The sequence below is a fragment of the Pieris napi genome, chromosome 10 (genome assembly GCF_905475465.1).
Source record: "Pieris napi chromosome 10, ilPieNapi1.2, whole genome shotgun sequence".
NCBI classification, from domain to species: Eukaryota; Metazoa; Arthropoda; class Insecta; order Lepidoptera; family Pieridae; genus Pieris; species Pieris napi.
Window position 1 is genome coordinate 12145911 of NC_062243.1, and position 21368 is coordinate 12167278.

The 21368-nt window shown below is 33.5% G+C and overlaps 1 protein-coding gene across 6 annotated transcripts in view; it reads left to right on the plus strand.

The window, feature by feature from the left end:
• LOC125053054 (RNA-binding protein Musashi homolog Rbp6) overlaps positions 1–21368 on the plus strand; it is a 480872-nt gene that overhangs the window by 225259 nt on the left and 234245 nt on the right. For all 6 annotated transcript variants that reach the window (XM_047654237.1, XM_047654236.1, XM_047654238.1 and 3 more), the window contains exon 4: positions 9030–9114. In XM_047654237.1, coding sequence (XP_047510193.1) covers positions 9030–9114 — 85 coding nt within the window. The remainder of the gene's footprint in view (positions 1–9029; positions 9115–21368) is intronic.

Here is a 21368-nt window from a genome sequence, read left to right on the forward strand (position 1 = left end):
CTTTTTTAACGGATTTGAAGTTATGTTTTATTATAAATTTACAATTATTTTACATAATTTTAAATTTAACCGACGTTTCGCGTGCTTTACAGCGTGCGTGGTCACGGCGACTGAAGACAAAAGGTGTTGAATGTCAAAAAGTATCACGTCTAAATTAGTTAGTCGATACCAACTCCGGGGAAATAAATACAAATAACACAACGTTTTCTACAGCTGTGATACTTTTTGACATTCAACACCTTTTGTCTTCAGTCACCGTGACCATGCACGCTGTAAAGCAATTTTTATTAAGGAAACATAATGTACGTTTGTAGAAATAGAATAGAATTAGAAAAATTAATCGTTACATTATACATTTCTTGCTCAAAATCATGTAGAATATCTGTATAATATTTAGTGACTTACTGAAAACGACTGGTATAAGTATCAATTTGTTTTAATGTAGCCACATTTCCATAGAGAAGATTTAAATGTGTTTTCCTCGGGTAAACCAATGCTGAAATAATAATTATATTGAAAATCATTACCAAACAAATATAAATGATGAAGCGTTTATGAATAGAAGACAATTATTTAATACATTTAAATTCGAATGGCGCGTCGAAATTTGTTTGTCACCAGTTTTGCCGTCAAAAATAATTACATGAAGTCACGTTTTGAATGTTAATACTTGATAGGTGATTTATGATTTTATTATTTGTTTTAAATTAACATTTAATCGTACTATTATTGAGTATATTGTCGTAAAGTGTAGTAATATAAAACTTATTGGCATAGATTATTCTCGGCATTATTTTTTTTGTTATAAATTATTTACGACTTTTTTGCATGGTCAGAACATCAATCTGAATTTTATAGAAATAAAATTAGCCTATGTTTTTAAAAATATAAGTGATATCTTTTTCCGAAAAAACCTACAAATACTTTACGATATCCACAATACCTATTCTAAAACACGTATCGTAATGGTATTAAATTGATAACATTGTTCTATGTAATCCATTCCATTAGACCAGTGTAACATACAAACAGTATTATTAGATTATATGATCCATTCATATTAAAGATTTATTGAATTTATTACAGCAATTGATAATAATCATATACAGCTTATGTAATTATTAACTTAGTACACAGCCTATGCCGTGGTATCCTTGTACTCATTCGGTAAACAATGCCGGATGCAGACAGTAAACAAATAATATACGATGAATTATTGAGCTTGTTACACTAACAATTGTGTATGGATGCATAATTAGCTGAAGCTAATTATTGTATATTGCACTGTCACTTCAACGTTGGTAAATAGCTCAAGTTGTATCTAAGTAGCTCATATTTGCGATATTACTCAAACAGAACGAACGATAAACATAAGTAGGACGTAACACAGCTATGGTGAAGTCGATAAGTCCTCAAAGCAGCTCTACAGTCTTGGTGAACTCCGCTGACGTAATACCTAACTTAATTATTTGTGTATTTCACGTGGAGTTTCGTAATTATCAAGAGTATTTATTTGTAGCAAAATGGTATATGTAAACTTTTTAATAAGCGTAGCACTTGTGGCTACGCAGCTACGAAGCACGTAGCATACATGAATTATACGATGTTAGACCGTTTTCCTAATTTAATTCCGGCAAGAAACTTGATCGAAGCTTTATAATTGCGCGAGGTTACAAAACGTGTAATATTAAAAAAATAATAGTTTATACAGTTGCTCTCTTGATATGAATTAAAAACACTGGTTGGAAATTTAATATTGTATCCATAATGAAATAGATTCAATAAATTTCATATTCCCACAGATATTGTGAGCTACTCAATAATATAACCCTATTGTCTTTTATTTGCGTCGGGTCACAAAATGCAGTGGAGCGTTGCAGCGATGAGATTAAGCCTTCTAAATGGGCTTAAATTTTAATCGCTGTTTAAGGCTCACCTAACGGAGGCATTGAGTCGCTAAAGCCATAGATAAAGGTTGCATGGAATAAACGCCTTTTCATAGATAATGTTTACGAAATTCTAAACATTTTAGAGTTTAAATTTGGAATTTCCGTACTCGCTATCCACTTACCTACTTATTCATAATTTTATGAAGAAAGTTCTTATAAAGAAAAGCTTTATACAGTTTGCGTTTAGTGGTGTAATACTATAGATTGATAGCATTGTAACCCGTTGTAAATTATAATACACCAATTTGTACAAAGATTCCAGAGAAATAACCGTTAATAATGAAAAATAAATGGAAAGCATTATTTTACGACTACAGCGTTGTTCAAATATTTCCGTTTGTAATAAAAATTGTGAACATTCCAGTCTAACAGTCAATATAATGAGAAAATTAACCAACGCGTGGTCAGCGCGGATCGAGAGTAACTAGACATGCTATTTTTCATACACTTTTATTTTTCGCGGTACAACATCGACGGGCAGCATCGGACGGGATTCTAATCAATTTAATTTATCAGGGATCCCCTAGAGGCAGCCATTCACTTCATTTAATGCGCGTATTTTGCGGCAGGGCTGATTGTTTTGAACCATTCAGCTGTACGGTCCATTTAGATTAATTATTGGATAACTTAATTTTGCGAGATGTATTTACCAACTTACCATACACGGATATAAGTACCTAGATATAGCATTTGATCACTCGTTTATCCGCTAATTTGTTTTACGAGGGCACACCGGGCTCATAAGAGATATTATTAATTATCGTCCAGATTAAATAAGACGGCAATCGAAGAACGAAATGAGGGTGGAATTACGACAGCGGCAGCATTTGTCCCGGCAACTAATAAAGGAGACAATATTGCACTCAATACGTATAAATGTGCGAGCAACATTTGGGCGTGATATTAATTCCGCCAGTAATTGCTATCGGTTTCCACCCGGGGCTGCAGCCATGAGCCATGAATACGGGAGTTACCGCTATTTGTTCCTGACGTTGCGGTTTAGGGTTTTACCCCGACGGTCCTATATTTATTTTCTTCTTCCAAACACAATAGCCTAGTATTATCTAGACCGTTTGCCCCGTAGCGAAATAAAAGGCGTAAGAACAATTATTGATTAACGAGGATGTATTTAAATTGTATTGAACCTTCAAATGAAAAAATGCATATCTTTCCTTCGCACCAATATCAAATATGTACTAATATCAACAGAGCTAAGAATAAGGCTTTTAAAACCTCTTTAGGTCTGGGCCTCAGACTTCTGAATCTGTTTCATGATTCAATCTAATTGGCAAGTAGGTGATCCTCCTGTGCCAGACACACGCTGTCGACTTTTTGGGTCTAAAGCCGGTTTCCTCACGATCTTTTCCTTCACCGTTCGAGCGAATGTTAAATGCGCACATAGAAAGAAAATCCATTGGTGCACAGCCGGGGATCGAACCTACGCCAACACTGCTCTTATGAGGCTTTTAGGGGAGTTTAATGTACTTATAAAACATAAAATATATTTATGTTTTGCCATATATTTTATCTATTTCTGGTAACTTCAAATGGGACTTCCAACACATCGATTTAATAAATCATTCTAAGCGATAATAAACGTAATATTTGTTACCCACAGCATATTGTTTTCATTTAATCTTAGATGAAGGCCTAGTTAAGGAAATTTCATACATTGGTTACGAGCCAAGTCTTATGCTTCATATGATACATGCAATTTAGAATTTCGAGAATGCGAAATAATTGAAAACATTAATATTTTGTTTGAAATAATAAACGCGCATTTTTGGTTTACTTGTTAATCAAATTGTTTGACAGTGATCAGTGAAATAAATAATACACGTGTGTGTACTTATTTACACGCGTTAGAAGTTATACTTTTACGGCGTAACAAGATAAAAATCTTTATACAATTTTTATCTTTCGCCTTATTCTACGTTTGTAGAAAAAAAGACACTAACTATAGCAAAAAGGGATTTAATAAATTGAAAGTTTTATTATAACGCATTTTCTTGTTAAATTAAGTTTATTTAAATATCACAAAAAGATATTTCTATATAATTAAAGAAAGGGACATTTTTTATTTTAAAATGTTGACTATGCTAACTTCAGAGTGTCGGTTTTTGGGACGAATTTTTCCCTAACGCGCCAAAAGAAGTATAACTTCAAAAATATGTATCCTATATTCACAAATCTATATATAACTAATATGTTGTACTTAGCTTTCTTGTAATAATACTGGACCTCCATAATGAGTTACTAATTAGGTTGATAAACGAAGAAATTTATAAAAATCCGTTTTAACTAAAATGAAATGTGGTTAAAGCAAAAATATAGTAATGAAAATTCGTGTAAAATGTTAAGCGCTATGTAATATTAGGAGGGTAATACCAGCATCACGAATAAGGAGCGGGTGAGATACAACGAGAAAATTGTATTTCCATTTTTACAATTTCAATTTAGTATTAATTCGAGAAAGGCCCGAGCGCTCCACATGTAAAATATGGATCGGCTAAGTGAAATTAAAATGCTCTATAAATTGTGATTTTTGCAAGTCCTAAAGTGGGAAACGCTTTTTATTATTTATCGCCCGCGGCCAACGACTTACTGAATCGCCGGTATTATTCAATTTGCTTGTTTAAAATTACCGAGATACAAGATTTTAAGAAGCTGTTTGCATAATCAGACGATAAGCTCGATAAGTTGCCAGGTAATAAAATATAAAACCGTGATATGAAGGAAAATTTATATAATATAAAATTATAAGGAAATGGTTATATAATATAAAATTATAACAACTTATATCGGTATGTCCCAAATAATTTAAAAACTAAAATAGAATTTCTATATATTTTTCAACTTCTTGATCCAACAGGAACAAGATGCCTAAAGGGAACCAAACCTAGTGTAGTGAATATAAGGGCAAGTGCGGTATCTCGTACACACGAGACTGTTGATAAACATTACCTTAGTTTAAGCTATTCATTAGCATTCTAGAGAATTAAGTCAACATAATATTACTTATTAGCCATAATTATTGTATAGGCTAGATTGTAATTCATGTAAAGTCACTCTCTCTTTTGTGAACTTTATTGTATAAAAATATATTTTATTGTTTAATACTTTATGTCAGATTAAATTCAATAGCAAAACTTTTGATAGACCAAACCAGTATTCCTATCCAGTTATATTTTAAATAAACTATTAAACTTTTACGCCAAAAAAAACTCATTGACAGCTGGTGTAAAATTTTACCGTAGGATTTGGGCTAAACTAGGACGCGATCAACCAATACCATAATATAAGCGGAAGCGATTTTTAGAACAATAGGCGAACGGACAGGAAGCTCACCGCTCTTGTAGCACCGTTAAATGTCATTCACACTGCTAAAAGTATGCATTATGGCGCGTCTAAACGGGCCATGTTTTGCTGCAATTGATGGCTGCACTGTTGGCAACTGATTGTCCGGCCATTAGAAAAATATTTTAATGCAGCTGATGGCCGAACAATCTATGGCTGGGCAATGTGTTGCAATATGTCTGCAATAGTATGGCCCATGATGCAGACTCCTAAACGGGCTATACAAACCGGCAACAATGGCTGACGAAATCACACTTGTCCCAGCAGCTTATATTGTTTTAAAAAAGAAACAGAAAAAGAAGAGATTGTGGATTCGACCTTACTTAAATAGGCGTGAAACTGTAGACAATTTGAGTCTAGAAATAAGTCTTGATAATAAATTATTCAAGAACTAGAATGTCAAAAGCAGTAATTTTTACGTAGTAATCTAACGTCAAATACAGCTGATCGCAAAACACAGAATATAGCAACAGGCACACTTCACTCATAGCAAACGTCATGTCGCGTAGAAAAGGATACACTGTGCCATAACAAAGAGAGTGACTGAAACAACAATAGAACTGGCTGTGCAATATTGCAGTTGAATTCGATAGCCTAGCGATTGTCCGGCCACCCATCGGGGCAATATCGGCCATATGTGGCTATACAAAACATGTTTGGCTATATGGCCGGGACATTACTGCAATATTGCATAGTGTGGCTGCTATTGTTTGCAATGTTGCCGACCACAGTGTTGCAGTCATCAATTGCAGCAAAACATGGCCCGTTTAGACGCGCCATTAACTCTTAAGTAACATATATTAAAAAGCATAAGGATAACGAATACTAATTAATAAACAACTTACTAATTGTTATAAATAATAATAACACGATATTTACAGTAACACAAAATAGGAAAAAAATAATAAGAAAATAACACAGGGTTTAAGGCCTATCTGCCCAAGTCTCACTGCTAAAAGCAGATTCTTCCAGACGCAGATAGGTGATCATAAGCGAATAGTATTAAAATTTTTAATATTTATCAGAATGAGCCTAGTATACTTAAATTAGAACGGCTTATAGCGACGTGTATTTCGTACGTATATTTTCTTATGTAAAAAAAATACTATTTTGTAAGAGAAATAAAGTTCTTTAAACATCAGCTTAAGGAAATATAAATTATTGAGTGTAATATGCAAATGTGTTTAAAAAATATTAACTCTGCTAGTAAGGCGTTAAGAGGCTTTACCTTATTAAAATTACACAGCGAAATATCATTCAACAAAATAATTTTCAATTTGGTAGGCCAAAGGTGTAAAATGTTGGGTCTCAAAGACTATAACTCGCTTCGCCAAACATAGTTTTGTTTCGGAATCTTAGGATTAGACCATGTTTTCGCTCTCACGTCCGCTCTCTTCTATTATTGTGTGTGTCACGTTAGGGTTAGACTACTCTCTATTTCATTTCCAGCAGTACAAAGAGAGATCTGCATAGACCGGAATGACTGAATATTTATGAGAACCAAATACGTTTGAAATCACTGAGGAAAGCTAGTTTATTTTAAATTGTAATTTTAAAGCAACCTCAGTGGCCAGGCTGACCTTTGGTGATTATAATATTTTTAGTTTGTACCGAACTAAAATTATTCTCATGGAAATTTTAAACAGAGAAATTGGTAAGAGCTTTTGTGCCTCGCTCTTTGACGTAAGCTTTTTTATTTATAACAGTGCTTTGAAAGTTAATTTTGTTAATGTATTTCTTGTAATCTGGATGTCCTGATTGTAAGTGATTTCGAGAAGGTATTATAAAAATTAAGATTATTATTATACAAACTGTATTTCTATAGGTAGGTCAGAATATATAAATACTTAGAATACGATTATTTTCAAAGGATTATCTCCTGGAAATGGAATGGATTTTTAAGATCACATTAAAACGCAACAAACACTTACACACGCTGACACATTGCACACTCCCACACAGATATCACAATAAATTATTAGTGAACTATCTTAGTACATAATATTCTTCGTATATATGGTGTAATCCGTCTTGGCTATATTATTAAATTAAAAATTGTAAATATATTATTATTGCCACAATCCGCTTCACACGACATTTTCTTTTGCAAATTAGTGAAATGTGGAATCGAATCCCGTTGGGGGTCTTCCCTGAGAGACGACCTCCAATTGTTTAAAGAAAGAGTATACTCATTTCTCAAAGGCCGGCAACGTAACGACTATAATAGGTGTCCATGGGCTGCGATGACTTTTTATAAAAATATCGAAATAATAATTAATATTATAATAACAAACTTTATTCATGACACATAGATTGTGCCAAAATTCATATAACGCTAGTCCCTGTGTTGTGGGTAACTAGATAACAATTACTACGTGGTACATGGTACATGTTTAAACCAGTTTTTTGAGAAAAGTGTTTAGTGTTACAACTAATGAAACACAAGTCTTATTAGACATAAGTATGCGTGAATGTGTGAGTATGTGAATGGGTGTGTGTGAGCATGTATTTGAGAGTGTAGCTGAGAGTTGTTATATTTAGGAACCTCAGATTCAGACTAAAATACGTAGTAAGGCCTCTGTAGATTCGAAATCCACTAATATGATTATATGCCGTGAATTATGAATAAACGGTTAAATAAATAAATTACATTCGTATACAAGGAGTATATTTTATATTGAAGAATACGTTGTTTGAGTCTGTATTCTTCCCTGGAAAAATTCAAGTATAATTTTCATCTGTTTTCGTTCTTTATTTAAATTTCCATACGTCATTTTCGAAACAAAAATAAAATTGTAATTCGAATGACGTACATTTAAATATGGAATATTAAAATTCAGTACACACTCGCTTAAATCGTCGCGTTAAAGTCGAGTAAGTGAACTGAGTAAATACAAACGTTATTAGGGCACGTGTACACTACAATTGTACGCTCCACGTAGCACCGTGTCTAGAGTACATCGCAATCAGTGAACACCCTGTCAACTTGAAACTTTCTCTGCCTCCGCATCCTAATTTTATATACACTTTCAAATTGTAAAATAAATATAACAATTAAGAGATTTTAGATGACTTCTAAATACGAAAATTATGTAAAAATTAATTTACCTTGAAACATTCAACCCTCTTGATAAAAAATCCAATCAAAACTTAAATATAAAATATTTTTTCTTTTTTTTTCTGGCTGGCTGGCTGCATCTCTATCTTGAGCATTTTTCTCCTAATCTTCCCCACTTATTTAAGCTCGTCAACCCACCGTGCAAGAGGATCTCTTTCTTTTCCATTGTGGCCCTTTCAATCTTGTTGCCCTGTTTGTTCACCTGCCATTGCTCATGAGAGCGATTTTCATGTAATAAACAATATTATTAAATCGAGTTATCTTTATCATCTTCATTGGTTCCTATATACGTCTAATTACGACTCGTAGTAACAGTTATATGAAATTTGAAGACAGCTCTGAAACGTCCTACTCATAACAGATGTCTTAAATATTTCGTTTATATATATGTATTTATTAATTCATATATATTTTTTCCTAAATTGTCTCTCCGTAAAGTCTCACATTATTTATTAATAAGGATATTTAACCTATGAAAGTGTCCAATAACACTACTTACAGTCTCTATTAAAGAGAAGACTCTCTTGTGTTCTATTTTATCACTTAAAACTGATGTGCATTATCACTAATTCAAATGAATTAATATTATATTTTTCTTGTTACAGGGGATTCGGGTTTATCACATTCGGCGACCCCGCTAGTGTAGACAAAGTTTTAGCACAAGGAACGCATGAATTAGATGGAAAGAAGGTGAGTGAATTTAAATTAATTATTCTTTATTTTTGTAAGTAACATGAGGCAAACGGGCTAGTAAAGCTGATGTTAAGTGATACCGCCCATGATCACTCACAATGCCAGACGGCTCGCAAATGCGTTGCCGGCCTTTATATTTCATGTATAAGTTATTAAATTCAGATGTTCGTTACTAAATCATGATATACGTCTTAACGGGCCTGGATGAACCTGACCTTTGTGGCTAAAATTTATGGTTCCCATAAAAGGAAAAACTAGTTCCGCTACAACCCTTAATCTTGGAATTAGATATCGTTATCTATTTCGTCATCATTTTTTTATATAACAGGCTAGTTGGTGACCAGCCTTCTCTGTCGTCATATTGAGTCTAAGACATGCCGGTTTCCTAGCGATATTTACATTTTACGTATTTCCACATATAACATACAGTCTATTGGTTTCAAACCTACAACCTCAAAGATAAAGTTCGCTCATTACTAGACCTGTTTTCATATTAAGTCTAAGGTATGCCAGTTTCTTCACGATATTTTACTTTCACGTATTAGCGAGTGTTTAATGTACCCAATACCCATAGAAAGTTTTTGTAGCCTTTCTATTGGTGAACACCCGGGCTTTGAACCTACGAGCTCAGAGATGAAGGTCGCACGCTCAAAGTAGGCCAACACAGATTCCTCCCTGAAGTATGTTACATAGTGTATATTTATAAAATTTGTTATAGCTTCTAGTTTTCTTAAGCCAACTTAGATATTTACAAGTATATAAGAAATATTTCCAATTAACATTCGCTCGAACGGTGAAGGAAAACATCGTGAGGAAACCGACATGTCTTAGGGTGAGATCTATAGTGCGCACTTGGACTTTGCTCAGACTTTACTTACGAAAAACACTAAGGTTAAACTATGATTTAGTATATTTATAGACATTTTAACGGTGAGATTAAGCTAAGCTCAAGCTAAGACAGAAATTGATGTTTCATTTCATGTAATACCTTCTTTATTATCCTTTAAAAAAGTAAAGAATGGTTGTAGTTAAGTCTGAGCAAAGTCTAAGTGCGCACTATAGATCTCACCCTTAGACCCAAAAAGTCGACGGTGTGTGTCAGGCACAGGAGGCTGATCACCACCTTCCCTCTTAGATTGAAAAATGATCATGAAACAGATACAGAAATCTGAGGCCCAGATCTAAAAGAGGTTGTGGCGCCACTGATTTATTTATTTATGAGAAATTCTTTGAATATTCCACTAAGTACACATAAATGAGTACTGAGAATCATTTTATACTCATGTTTTCATATTTCTCTGCGTTTACTTTTACAATTTTAATTCTCTTGGCTACTTAAAATTGCACGGTAAAATCATGATGGGAAAAACAACAGTTGAAAATGTTTTTACTTCCGACTCGTGAAAAATTTCGTGAACATATTATTTACTTATTAAAGTCACTTTTAAAAATCTGTTTTTGAATAAGAACAAAACAACTACGCTGTCTTATAATTTACATAATATATATTTTAGACATTTAAATATATAGACAATTATTACGGAACTATTGAAAAGGCTTGTAAATGTTTAAACTACTTAACGATTGTTATCTTCGTTTAATTGTGATTGGTCAAAATTTTTAAAACGCGTTGGCGCGCGACATTATGTTTCATGTTACTTCCGTTTGACCAATCACAAGTAAACGCACGCTCTCGTCTTTTGTTTTATATTTAAACTGCTCAGATGATTGCCATCGTTGGTCTATCGGATCTATTGGATCTATTGGATCGGTTTTAACGTGCGACCCTCATCCCTGGGTCACAACGAAGACAAAGAAACCAGCATGCTTTAGACCTAAAAGTCAATTACTTACTTTGCCTATTAGTAATGATCACGGAATAGATACAGAAATGTGAGGCCAAGAGTTGGGTTATAGCGACATTCGTTTGTTTTATTACCTTTTTTTAAATGATAAACTTTACATATAATTAGAATGGCAAAACTGCGATTTTAAAACGCGCCTGGAACGTTTAAATTAATCAAGTACAATTTAAATTGCTGGATTTATTGCTCTGATGTTTTATTTTTTAGTACATTGCCCATTAATCTTAGCTTCAAATGTACTGCATCGGATGAATCGGTCAACTGTTGCGAGTGTACAGTTAGCAATTTCAATAATCCGTAAAAGCTTCCATACATTTATGTAAACACTCATCTTTATATCGGTCCCGGGCATTCTCGACAGATGGAGAAAAAAAAACGATTACTACCGCTCGCCACGAAATAATCTAGATAAATTACAGAGCCCGGCGTTGTTTACTTTGATTAAATTGTAGTCGACTGGCGGAAGATTAGCTGAAGCCTCACAAATCGAGCGAGAAGAGAGCGTTTTCTCAATTTACATAAAATGAACGCGAAAATCGCGGCATTCATTCAGTATTTCTTATATTGGTTTTGTGCTTTAAGACATACTTACTAAGAGATGATAGATATTCGATACTGTGATTTTTATTAACATGAACATTCCTTTCAAAGGTCATAAAAAATAAAGCAATGGCGCTACAAACATTTTAGGTCTAGGCCTTAAGATTTATGTATCTGCTTCATGATTTGTCAACCTAATAGGCAAGTAGGTGATCAAATTCCTGTGCCGCGATACACGCCGTCGATTTTTTGGGTCTAAGGCAAGCCGGTTAAAATAAATAAATAAAATATGTTTATTATGGAACATAAGATACATGTATCACTTATTCCACGTCATTAAATTTGAATTTGTAGGCATCCCTACTCATCGGCAAAGAAGACAGAGGGTGTAGGCCGAGAGAAAAAGCCGGCGTAAAAAACTCTCGGTACTCTTTTAAAATAGCAAATCATCAAACAACACTTATTTTAAAACAAATATCGCAAATTAATTAGAGGTAGCCTGTCTAGCACTAGTCCCAGGCCCTTTTATCAACTAGATAATCGTTGACTTTATAGTAAGCCTTTTTACACAGCATTTCTTTAATACATTTCTTAAATTTATTGAAAGGCAGAGATAAAAGAGCCTCTGGGATTTTATTAAAGAAGAGTATCCCTTTCCCCAAAAAAAAATTACTAACTTTAGATAGTCTAGTACGGGGAAATTGTAGCCTGCGTTTGTTCCGTGTATTAACATTGTGCGTATGTTCTATTCTAGTAAACCTATCGCGATGTTTTCCTTCACCGTTCGTGTGAATGTTGAATGCGCACATAGAAAATCTATTGGTGCACAGACGGAGATTGAACCTACGACAGGGATGAGATTCGCAGGCTGAAGCCACTAGGCCAACACTGCACTCAAAAGTCATAAAGTCGTAGTTATTTTCTTGTTTCCAATTTTCATATCTTGATTCTCTAACATTCTGCCTCATCATTTGGTGATGATGGGGCAGCTAACCGCATCCCACTCTCCGAGGCATAGCTAAACTTACATACTTTTATTTATGTTCCATATTTCGGTCCCTATGGAAAAAAAATCTGTTGGTTGGATTTGTTTTTATCTATAGCAAGTTTTTGCTGAACTTTGTAATTTATGAATTCCTACAATTATCATTACTGTATATTTATTTGTTATTGACACATAAGATCCTTGTTACATTTCTAGTCATTTCTTTTTTCTACATAGGATAGAGAAAATTATGCCCACACTTTAACTAACTATATTCTTCATAATAAATATGTTCTACAAAAAACCTCTAGTTCACTTCACCTTTTTCATCATGAGCCTTCTGAGCTTGTTAGTCCCAGAGTCTCCGGGTTTTCCAAGATTTTTCCGGATTATTGCACTCATAGTTATAAATACATCGGTTCTCAGCCAGAATTTGAACGCTGGACCTCTGTGTTAAATATAATATTACGTGTATCTTTTCATAAAAGTTACCCTTTATACAGGATTTAGTCTCCAATACATATTTATCATAATGGTTTTTGCTGTTCGTCCTTCAAGTGTGAAACTTCTGCCATTTATATTTTATTAAGAAATATCGAAACTTTATTTTTCCATCCAAGTTTGTTTCGAGGCGTATCGATTGGAAACGATTGAATAGTAACATTTATCGCGTAAGTAATTTCATTCACTATAAATATATGAATTAATTAAAAGATATATTTTAAAGAATATGTACTTAGACGAATCACATAGAGTTTAAGTCTTACTTAATTATTCGATAATTTTATATTATACTTTATTAATATTTTGTAGTGTTGGCCTAGTGGCTTTAGCGTGCGACTCTCATCCTTGAATCCTAGGTTCTACACTCGGCTGTGCACCAATGGACTTTATTTCTATGTGCGCATTTAACATTCGCTCGAACCGTGAAGGAGAACATCGTGAGGAAGCCGGCTTACTTTAGACCCTAAAAGACGACGGCGTGTGTCAGGCACAGGAAGCTGATCACCTACTTGCCTATTAGATTGACATATGATCATGAAACAGATAATTTTTTTTAATATATTGCGTTGTAACAGATTTTCAAATGTATTTTAAAAGCGTTAAAATGAAACTTATTTTAATAGTCCAGCATTTTCCTTCCAATACTGGTAGTATTATTCTAGGTTTTGTTATTTTATAGTGGTATGACACGTTTGAAATAGTCTAACGACGTTAGCTTAGCACTTCTTAAATAAGTAAATATAAACGTAGTACTAAAGAAAAAGCTTAACAATATTAACGTTATAGGAACTTTGATGTGTCCTGAATGTGCCACAAATGCTGCCTAAATGACGTCTAGGAACATTAATAAATCACGTCGTCTTCAAAAATATATCGCTTGAATATTCTGAGCAAAACCTCGAACAAATAAATTTTGTTACCGATATAAAATGTTTTATCAAATTGAGGTCGAACATTACAAATCCGACATAAACTTAACGTAATATTTTTAACAATTAAAATATGACTTGAAAATTAACTTTATTAAGTTTATTAGATTTCTTGAAACTCTATTTAAGTTCCCAATTGTAGTGCATATATTATCATAATAGATACAACAAAAAAATACGTTATTTCCGAATGTATTAAGATGCCACGACATTCATTTTTGGATAATCTTTGTACTTTTCAAATTCATTTAGGTAACACAATGTACACATTATGAACGTCAATAAATAAATACATATTAAATGCTTCTCATTTTACATTTATCGCCAGTTCTCTAATCAAGGCCGTAGAACGGACGAAAAGAACTGGCAATAAACTCTCCGCCACTCTTCTTAATCGCCAAGTTTTATTTACACAATGTTTGTAAGGAATTGCAACCATTACACCATGTTCCACGTGACATATTAAAATAATTAATCGTTAATTAATAATAATAAATAAAAGATTTTCCTCTATCAGCAGGAGGATATTGAAATAGGAGCACGCACTTACATTCTAATTTCAATTATTTTTCTATTAATTATTAATTGAATGTCCTAAATAGCTAAACACATTTGGTGCCTCCACTGGTAGATTACTTGAAGATATCGTTATTGCAATATTTGTAGCAATTCGAGCACGTCACGTCAGGATCACGTTGTACAAAAACTTAAAGAAACGCTTTCGTTATTTTTCTAAGGACTTCTAAGGTTTTTAAATAATTATTGTAGCGTATAATACGAAATTAGCCTACTTATGAGCGTATTTAAATATATCGGCGTTTTGATTTTCTCAATAAAAGGTATTAATGCTTCTTCAAAGTAAGGTTCATTTGTATGGGCTTTTATTTGGCAGCCAATTAGAATTTCTTTGCCCGCCATCCCTGGCTCTGTGGATCCCTTTTGTCGCAGCCGGAACTGCTTGAAGAAGCCACTTAAAGACTTAAATTTCATCTAGTAAGCCTAACTAAAATGAATTATTTTTTATATTTTCCTTTCTTAAATTAAAATGAACCCTGGATTAAGTACATTTTGGTTCTTTTGTCAAGCTTTTAAGCAATTCCAAGTATTTAGGGATTTTGTTTGTACTCAATAATTTTGATAAAACCATCATATAAATAATAATGTATTATTTAATTTCATATAGATAACTTAAATGCACATACGAAGGTCAGTAAAATAAATAATGGTTCTTAATTTACTTTCCAGTACTCAGATCAAGGTTGGTTTTTTGTAACAAAATTTTTGTAAGCACTTTCAACCATTATTAATGAGTCAATAGTACAATTTCTTAATTAAAATGCTATATTCGTTTTGTCCTTGGTTTATTAAAATTGTAATTGCTGTATATTTTTATTTCTTTTTGTAAAATTTAGATTTACCGTAATTGTCATGTATTGTAGAATAGATTGTCACTTATACCGTATAAAATGCAATATATCTGATGTGATTTACTTTAATAAATAAATATCTGTCTAAACATATATTGCTATTTCAAACCTTGTTAGTATGTTTTATAGAACAGGGGTGAAACGGGCAGGAGGCTCACCTGATGTTTAGTGATGCCAGAGGGCTCGCGAGTGCGTTGCCGGCCTTTTAAGAATTGGTACGCTCTCTTCTTGCAGGAGCCTAAGTAGACATAGACATATCATTTATTACAAACAAAAACACACACACATAAACACACAAAATAACAATAATCAACGATTTTTTTTAACTAATATGAAAAAAAAATCCCTTTTCCCATTCGGTTCGTTTCAAGTGCGTGTGTGCTGTGGCTGTAATTGGCCCTGGCTCAGCATTATGCTGAGGAGTAGAATGTTCCACAGCGCTGGTCATTCTGCCAGAGACCACAACAGCTAGTTTGCGCCTCAGTCGCAAAAAAAGAAAGAAATGGAATTAAAAAAAAAAAAAATAGTAAAAGTTAGCAGTTTAAGTAATGAAGTCTTATGTAAAGGTGTGTAGTAAATAAAATAAATTTAAAAGTTAACAATATAATTTTTTTTTTTAATTATATGTCATATTTTAGATGTCAATGGAATAAGTTCACTTTACTAAATAGTTTGTTAAATACTTCTTTGCAATGATGCTCGTAAGATTTTACGGTAACAGTTATATTATGAATATAAATCAATATAGTCTCAGCCTGTATTTAGTGGTAATCGGAAATACACTTTCAGCCTATGACTAGACGTTACTCCATTGACTTTCGCATACATCTGCAGCACAGGCGAAATGCGCAGTCAAGTGCAAAAGCTTAATTAAATTCCGATGCGTATTTCGCCGAATCACGTTCGACTTTAACGCATTTAATTCGCCATGATCATAAATTCATATTGCCACCTAACACGTTCGAGGCTCTCTGGCTGAATTCGAAAATACTAGGTACCAGGGCGCCATGAAAATAAAATGCTTTTCAATGCAGCCATTGAAGTATGTTACCGTGCAGCTGCATAAATTTGCTGTACGCTATTTGAATTATTGTATAAGTTGTAAACACGTCTCAGACCAGGGACGCAGACGCTTTATTTTTTCATCGACTCCTTTGAAAAATGACGCTCGCTGGAAAAAGGAAGTTATGTAGTGGAAAATTCTGTATAAGATTTTTATTGTTTGATAAATATTTGTAAATTATTACTGAATTTATTGAAATTAACTCATCGTTATTACCCAAAGATATTCAATGGAAAGCTGATCGCTTACTTTTCAACAAATTTAAAATAAAATGATACATAAAAATATCTTATTATTTGATGGTATATATATTATTGAAGTGAAACTTCTTTAGGCGCATGAGGGTAAGTTTTTTACGGAACGTCACGAAGATGTGCAGCGTTTTTTGTCGAAGAAAAGGGAGAGAACGATTGAGATCGATTGAGAAAGAGTGAGAAGGGTGAATTACCGTATAGAAATTCTATTTTTTAATTAAAATTTCGTAAAGAGAATTGTATATAAAAATGCCACGTGTTTTTATTATCGAAGAAACAAATTTAAAAAAATAAATTCATAATTTTTCATATTTTAATATTCCTAACATATCTTTCTTTAAGTCTCAGAAATCTAAAGTTTTAGATTTGTTAAATATGAACATGACTTAAAAATTAGTTTACCAAAGAAGTATCACTTCTGACATGTGTACTTTGTACGCACGTACTTTTTTTAAGTTACTTTCAAATATAATAAACGAAATAAGAAAAAAAACAGATTACTGATTTCCAAGTTTATAGTGGGAGCTCTGAGATCGAATGATTCACTTTTGGGAATAACAGTTTGAAAAATCGAACTCAGTCTGAATATATCAGTCGGTATTTCATTTAAACAATTCCATTACGAAGCTTCCCTTACAAAAGTGATAATAAAAGGCTACAGTAGCAAACATGTGGCCCGCTATATAATGTTTTTGCGCTGGATTACCCGCTTAAACAATACGAGCGAAACGCCAAATAAAGGGAAGCACTAACCGACGCCTGCGTTATTCTTCCAAAATTAACTCATAACGCCAAGAGTTGTTGATTTTTTTTCGACCGTAATCTGCTTTAACGGGCACGAGGCCAGTTTGTAAATCGGCCGCACGCGAGCGCCGCGAAATGTGAATCTTTAAATGTTGAGCATACATTTTTAATGTCGTTTTAATGCCACGCCTCGGCCGATTGTGGCAATTAACGTTATAACGAGTTCATTAATAATGGACGATTCAAAGACCGTTTTAAAATAAGCTTTTACAGAGGAACTTTCAGTATTTTTTTAACCCTCCACGTTAGCATGTTTTAGAATTAACGTTTAGCTTCTAATAACACTCGAACCATAACAACAGTATGTTATCAATGTCTCAATCATACATAGTACAAAAGCATCGTATAGTTAATAATCTAGAAATAGTTTTATTGACAAAAATGAACAATAAAAACAAAAACTAACCTTAAAATATAATAAAAAAAATATATTATTAAAATGAGCACTATTAGGCAAGGTTCCGAAGATACTAGCACCGTTCCCCCTTTGAATAGCTAGACTAATTCTTTGTCCGAGGTAGCTGCCAGCTCTTCGATCTCCTGTGATGTCGACTAACCTTTTTTATATCTCCTTAAAAAGCCTTATAGCGCTAGGACCCCACGGACCAAAGGTCTCGACACCGAATGTGACAAAATCATATTCGGAGCCTAGACCCCTGTATTTGCAGGCTTTAGCTTTTTCAGCCGCACCAGCTCTGTTGTTGGTAATTACATATTTTTATAAGACTTTGAAATCGTCTATAGTCAATTTTTGAAATGTTATTTTTATAATAAAATATAGAATATAATCCGTTAGAAATATTTCAGAATCTTTAGCTATTTAAAACTTATCCCAGTGCTCGTATAGGTAAGAAAAGCAATATATTTGAAAATGGTTATAATATTTTGTATAATGTAATAGAAAAAACGTGGGTACCAAATAAAATCCGTAATAATAAGTTGAAATGTATACCTTCGCCCCACCTGACGAGATTGGGGAACAGGAATGCTTAATAAAGAATCCTTTACTGCACGGACTCCCACAATAATACCGCAGACTCAGCAAAGACGCCTCTCTATTCCAATATTATACATGTAACATATTTTTCTGACGATCCACATTCAAGTGTATCTAAAGAGCTAGACTTATTATTTCGTATCAACAAACAACCTTGACCCGTCATCTTGACCCGTCACCATAGAGCTTTTCGTTCGTGATTTTCCCGCTTTATCTATCTCACATTTAAATCCCCTATTATTCTGTCTTCGCCTTAAGATATATCAGTTCGTCTGACAGGCATATTGTATGCAGGAAAGTTTCGGCTGCTCTGTCAGACGAAACTTGCTTCGGACATCAAAACCAGTAGATTTAGTTACACAATAGAATAAAGTAGCATCGGAAGCTTGTTGGAGTTAATAAATAATACAGAGCGACATGCGCAGAGTGCAGAGATCGCCCAAGTCTGTTTTGACTGCAAATATCTGCGTTGGATGCCTATCTAGAAGTTTTAGAACGTAGATATAAACTTTCCAGAGCTACCGTCCATTTTCTTGCTATTAGTAACATAATCTAGAAAACATATTTTTCATATAGTATTTCTTTTAGACGCTGATTTTATTATAGGTCGATAAAACACAAAACGCCTACAATAGAATCCCTTTCTTTGGCTTTATTAGCTTTGATCTTATTGGATGACGACAATTGTATATTAATTATATAAACAATCCTTTTTCGAAGCTTTTTGAAGTTATACTTCTTTAGGCGCGTTATGAAAAATTGATGAGAGTGAAATTTTACGATGCGCGCGCACCGTGACACAAAATTAACAGAACCACGCCCACATAGGATGCTACGGCATTGGACATTATTTAAAAACAACATTCGAATAATAATAGAATTTATGTTACACTTAATGTAAGAGAATAATAATAAATATTTATTTATTTAATTTTTCAAATGTAAACTGAACTTTATTGACTATAATGACTCCTTTTCCAGTCTTTGATTATTAAATTGTAATTAATTATTTGCATGCAATCATAAACTATTTTAAATAATGCCAAAGAAGTATAACATCTTACGCGCGTACATAAGTACACGCACCCTTTTTTTGCTTTTGCAGTTTGAGAAAAAAATCTTAATAATCCAAATTATATATAAATTTTACATAAATCTCAAGTCGATGACTTAGGGGTCCAACACTTGCCTTTAGTCCTATGTCCCCCAAGTGGGGGCAGAGGGCATCTCTCAAGTCAAGTCATTGGTCTAAGAGATATGTTAAATATTAATATGAAACATCTAGCTGAAAACCATCTGTGTTTTATACAAATAGACCCGGACACAGAACAAGTAATGCGTAATCTTTGTCTCGCGAGACCACTGGACAATCGTATCTAGCTTTTGTTCAATCAGAACTGTCTGACCAGCTTTAGATCTTTATTTAGATATTACAAACTAAATATCAAATGATACCCGGAGTTTCTACGCCTAAAATAGACTTTATAGTAAGATGGGTTTATAAAAGGCCGGCAACCCACTAAAATTCGTGTCCATAGGCTACGATAACTGCCCTTTTTGAGCGTCCCAAAGGGTGTTTGCAAATCCAATTTAAAAAACAAATTACAATTCCTAAATTGAGAAAACGTCACTGTTTAGTCTAAATATATATAAGTTTGTTATTACTTTTTATCGACTATTAGCGTTGCTATATTTATTCATATTCTCATTCATTATTTCATTACTTAGTTTTTGCAACATCTTTGCGAGAGGTTCATAAAAAATTGTAGCAACCCCACCGCAACTAATGTAACTTATTACTCGTAAATAATGGTGAAAATGACTAAATTCGTTTTATAATACAGAAATAAGAAATCCTTGAAATATGCACGTTTAAAAGGATTCTCTCGAACACTACATTCTCAACGGTCCTGACGGATAAGTTTCATTTCCTTCCCGCCATTTGCCCTTTCGACGGTATTTAAGGGAAAGTAATATCTTACGGAGTGAAGGAAAAATACACGCCTGCATTAGTAGTAGGCTCGACAACGCGTCGGTTCCCACGCGGTCTCTTACCGAATAACATTTTTCTCACAGAATTAACCGGCGATAAAATTCTTGCGTCGTCGCATGAAAATGTGCGTCACCTGACTTGCATACTTATGCCCGTAATGACGTCTGTAGAGCCTCCGTTGAGGCTTCATTACAGCCTTTCCCTGTGCAAAATCCTCCTTTATAAACAATCTGTGTCGAGTGTTTTCCAATCTCGAGGCTTGTTTGCATATTTCTTTATTGAATGACTAAAAGCTATAGCAATTAAAACAATGCTACGGGCTACGATTTTGTCGGAATGTAAATTAATAAAATTAACATGAATATTCAAGATTTTTAACACTTTACAGATTGTTATTTTAATTATGCTATACTAATATTTATTATTTAAACATCTTTATAAGACTTTTATACTGTACTAGCTGGCCTGGCGATTCTTTATTTTTTTTAAATACTTATTCTGCTATTCGGGACACCGGTCTAGCTAGTAAGATAAAAAAAAGAAAGTTGATAGGACAACAAATACATTATGTCAAAAAATAAAAATTTACCTTCCCGGAATAGGTAAATATTATTCTTGACAATAGTACTAAATACACGAGTCTAGAGCCACGCGTTGAACGTCAAATATTTTAGAGGAAATATAGCAATAGCTCGCCCCTAAGCTTGAGCCAAGTCAAGTGGCACCTGCAGCCAAATTCGTTCCAATTAGGAGGCAGACTACGCGTCGCAGACTGAACAGTAAATGATGCGGTTCCTACTTAGAGGGCGGGCGACACTTATGACGTATGCACGCTCAGCGTTTTATAACTATAATTTAATTTCACACGAAAATATTAGATATTAGATTTT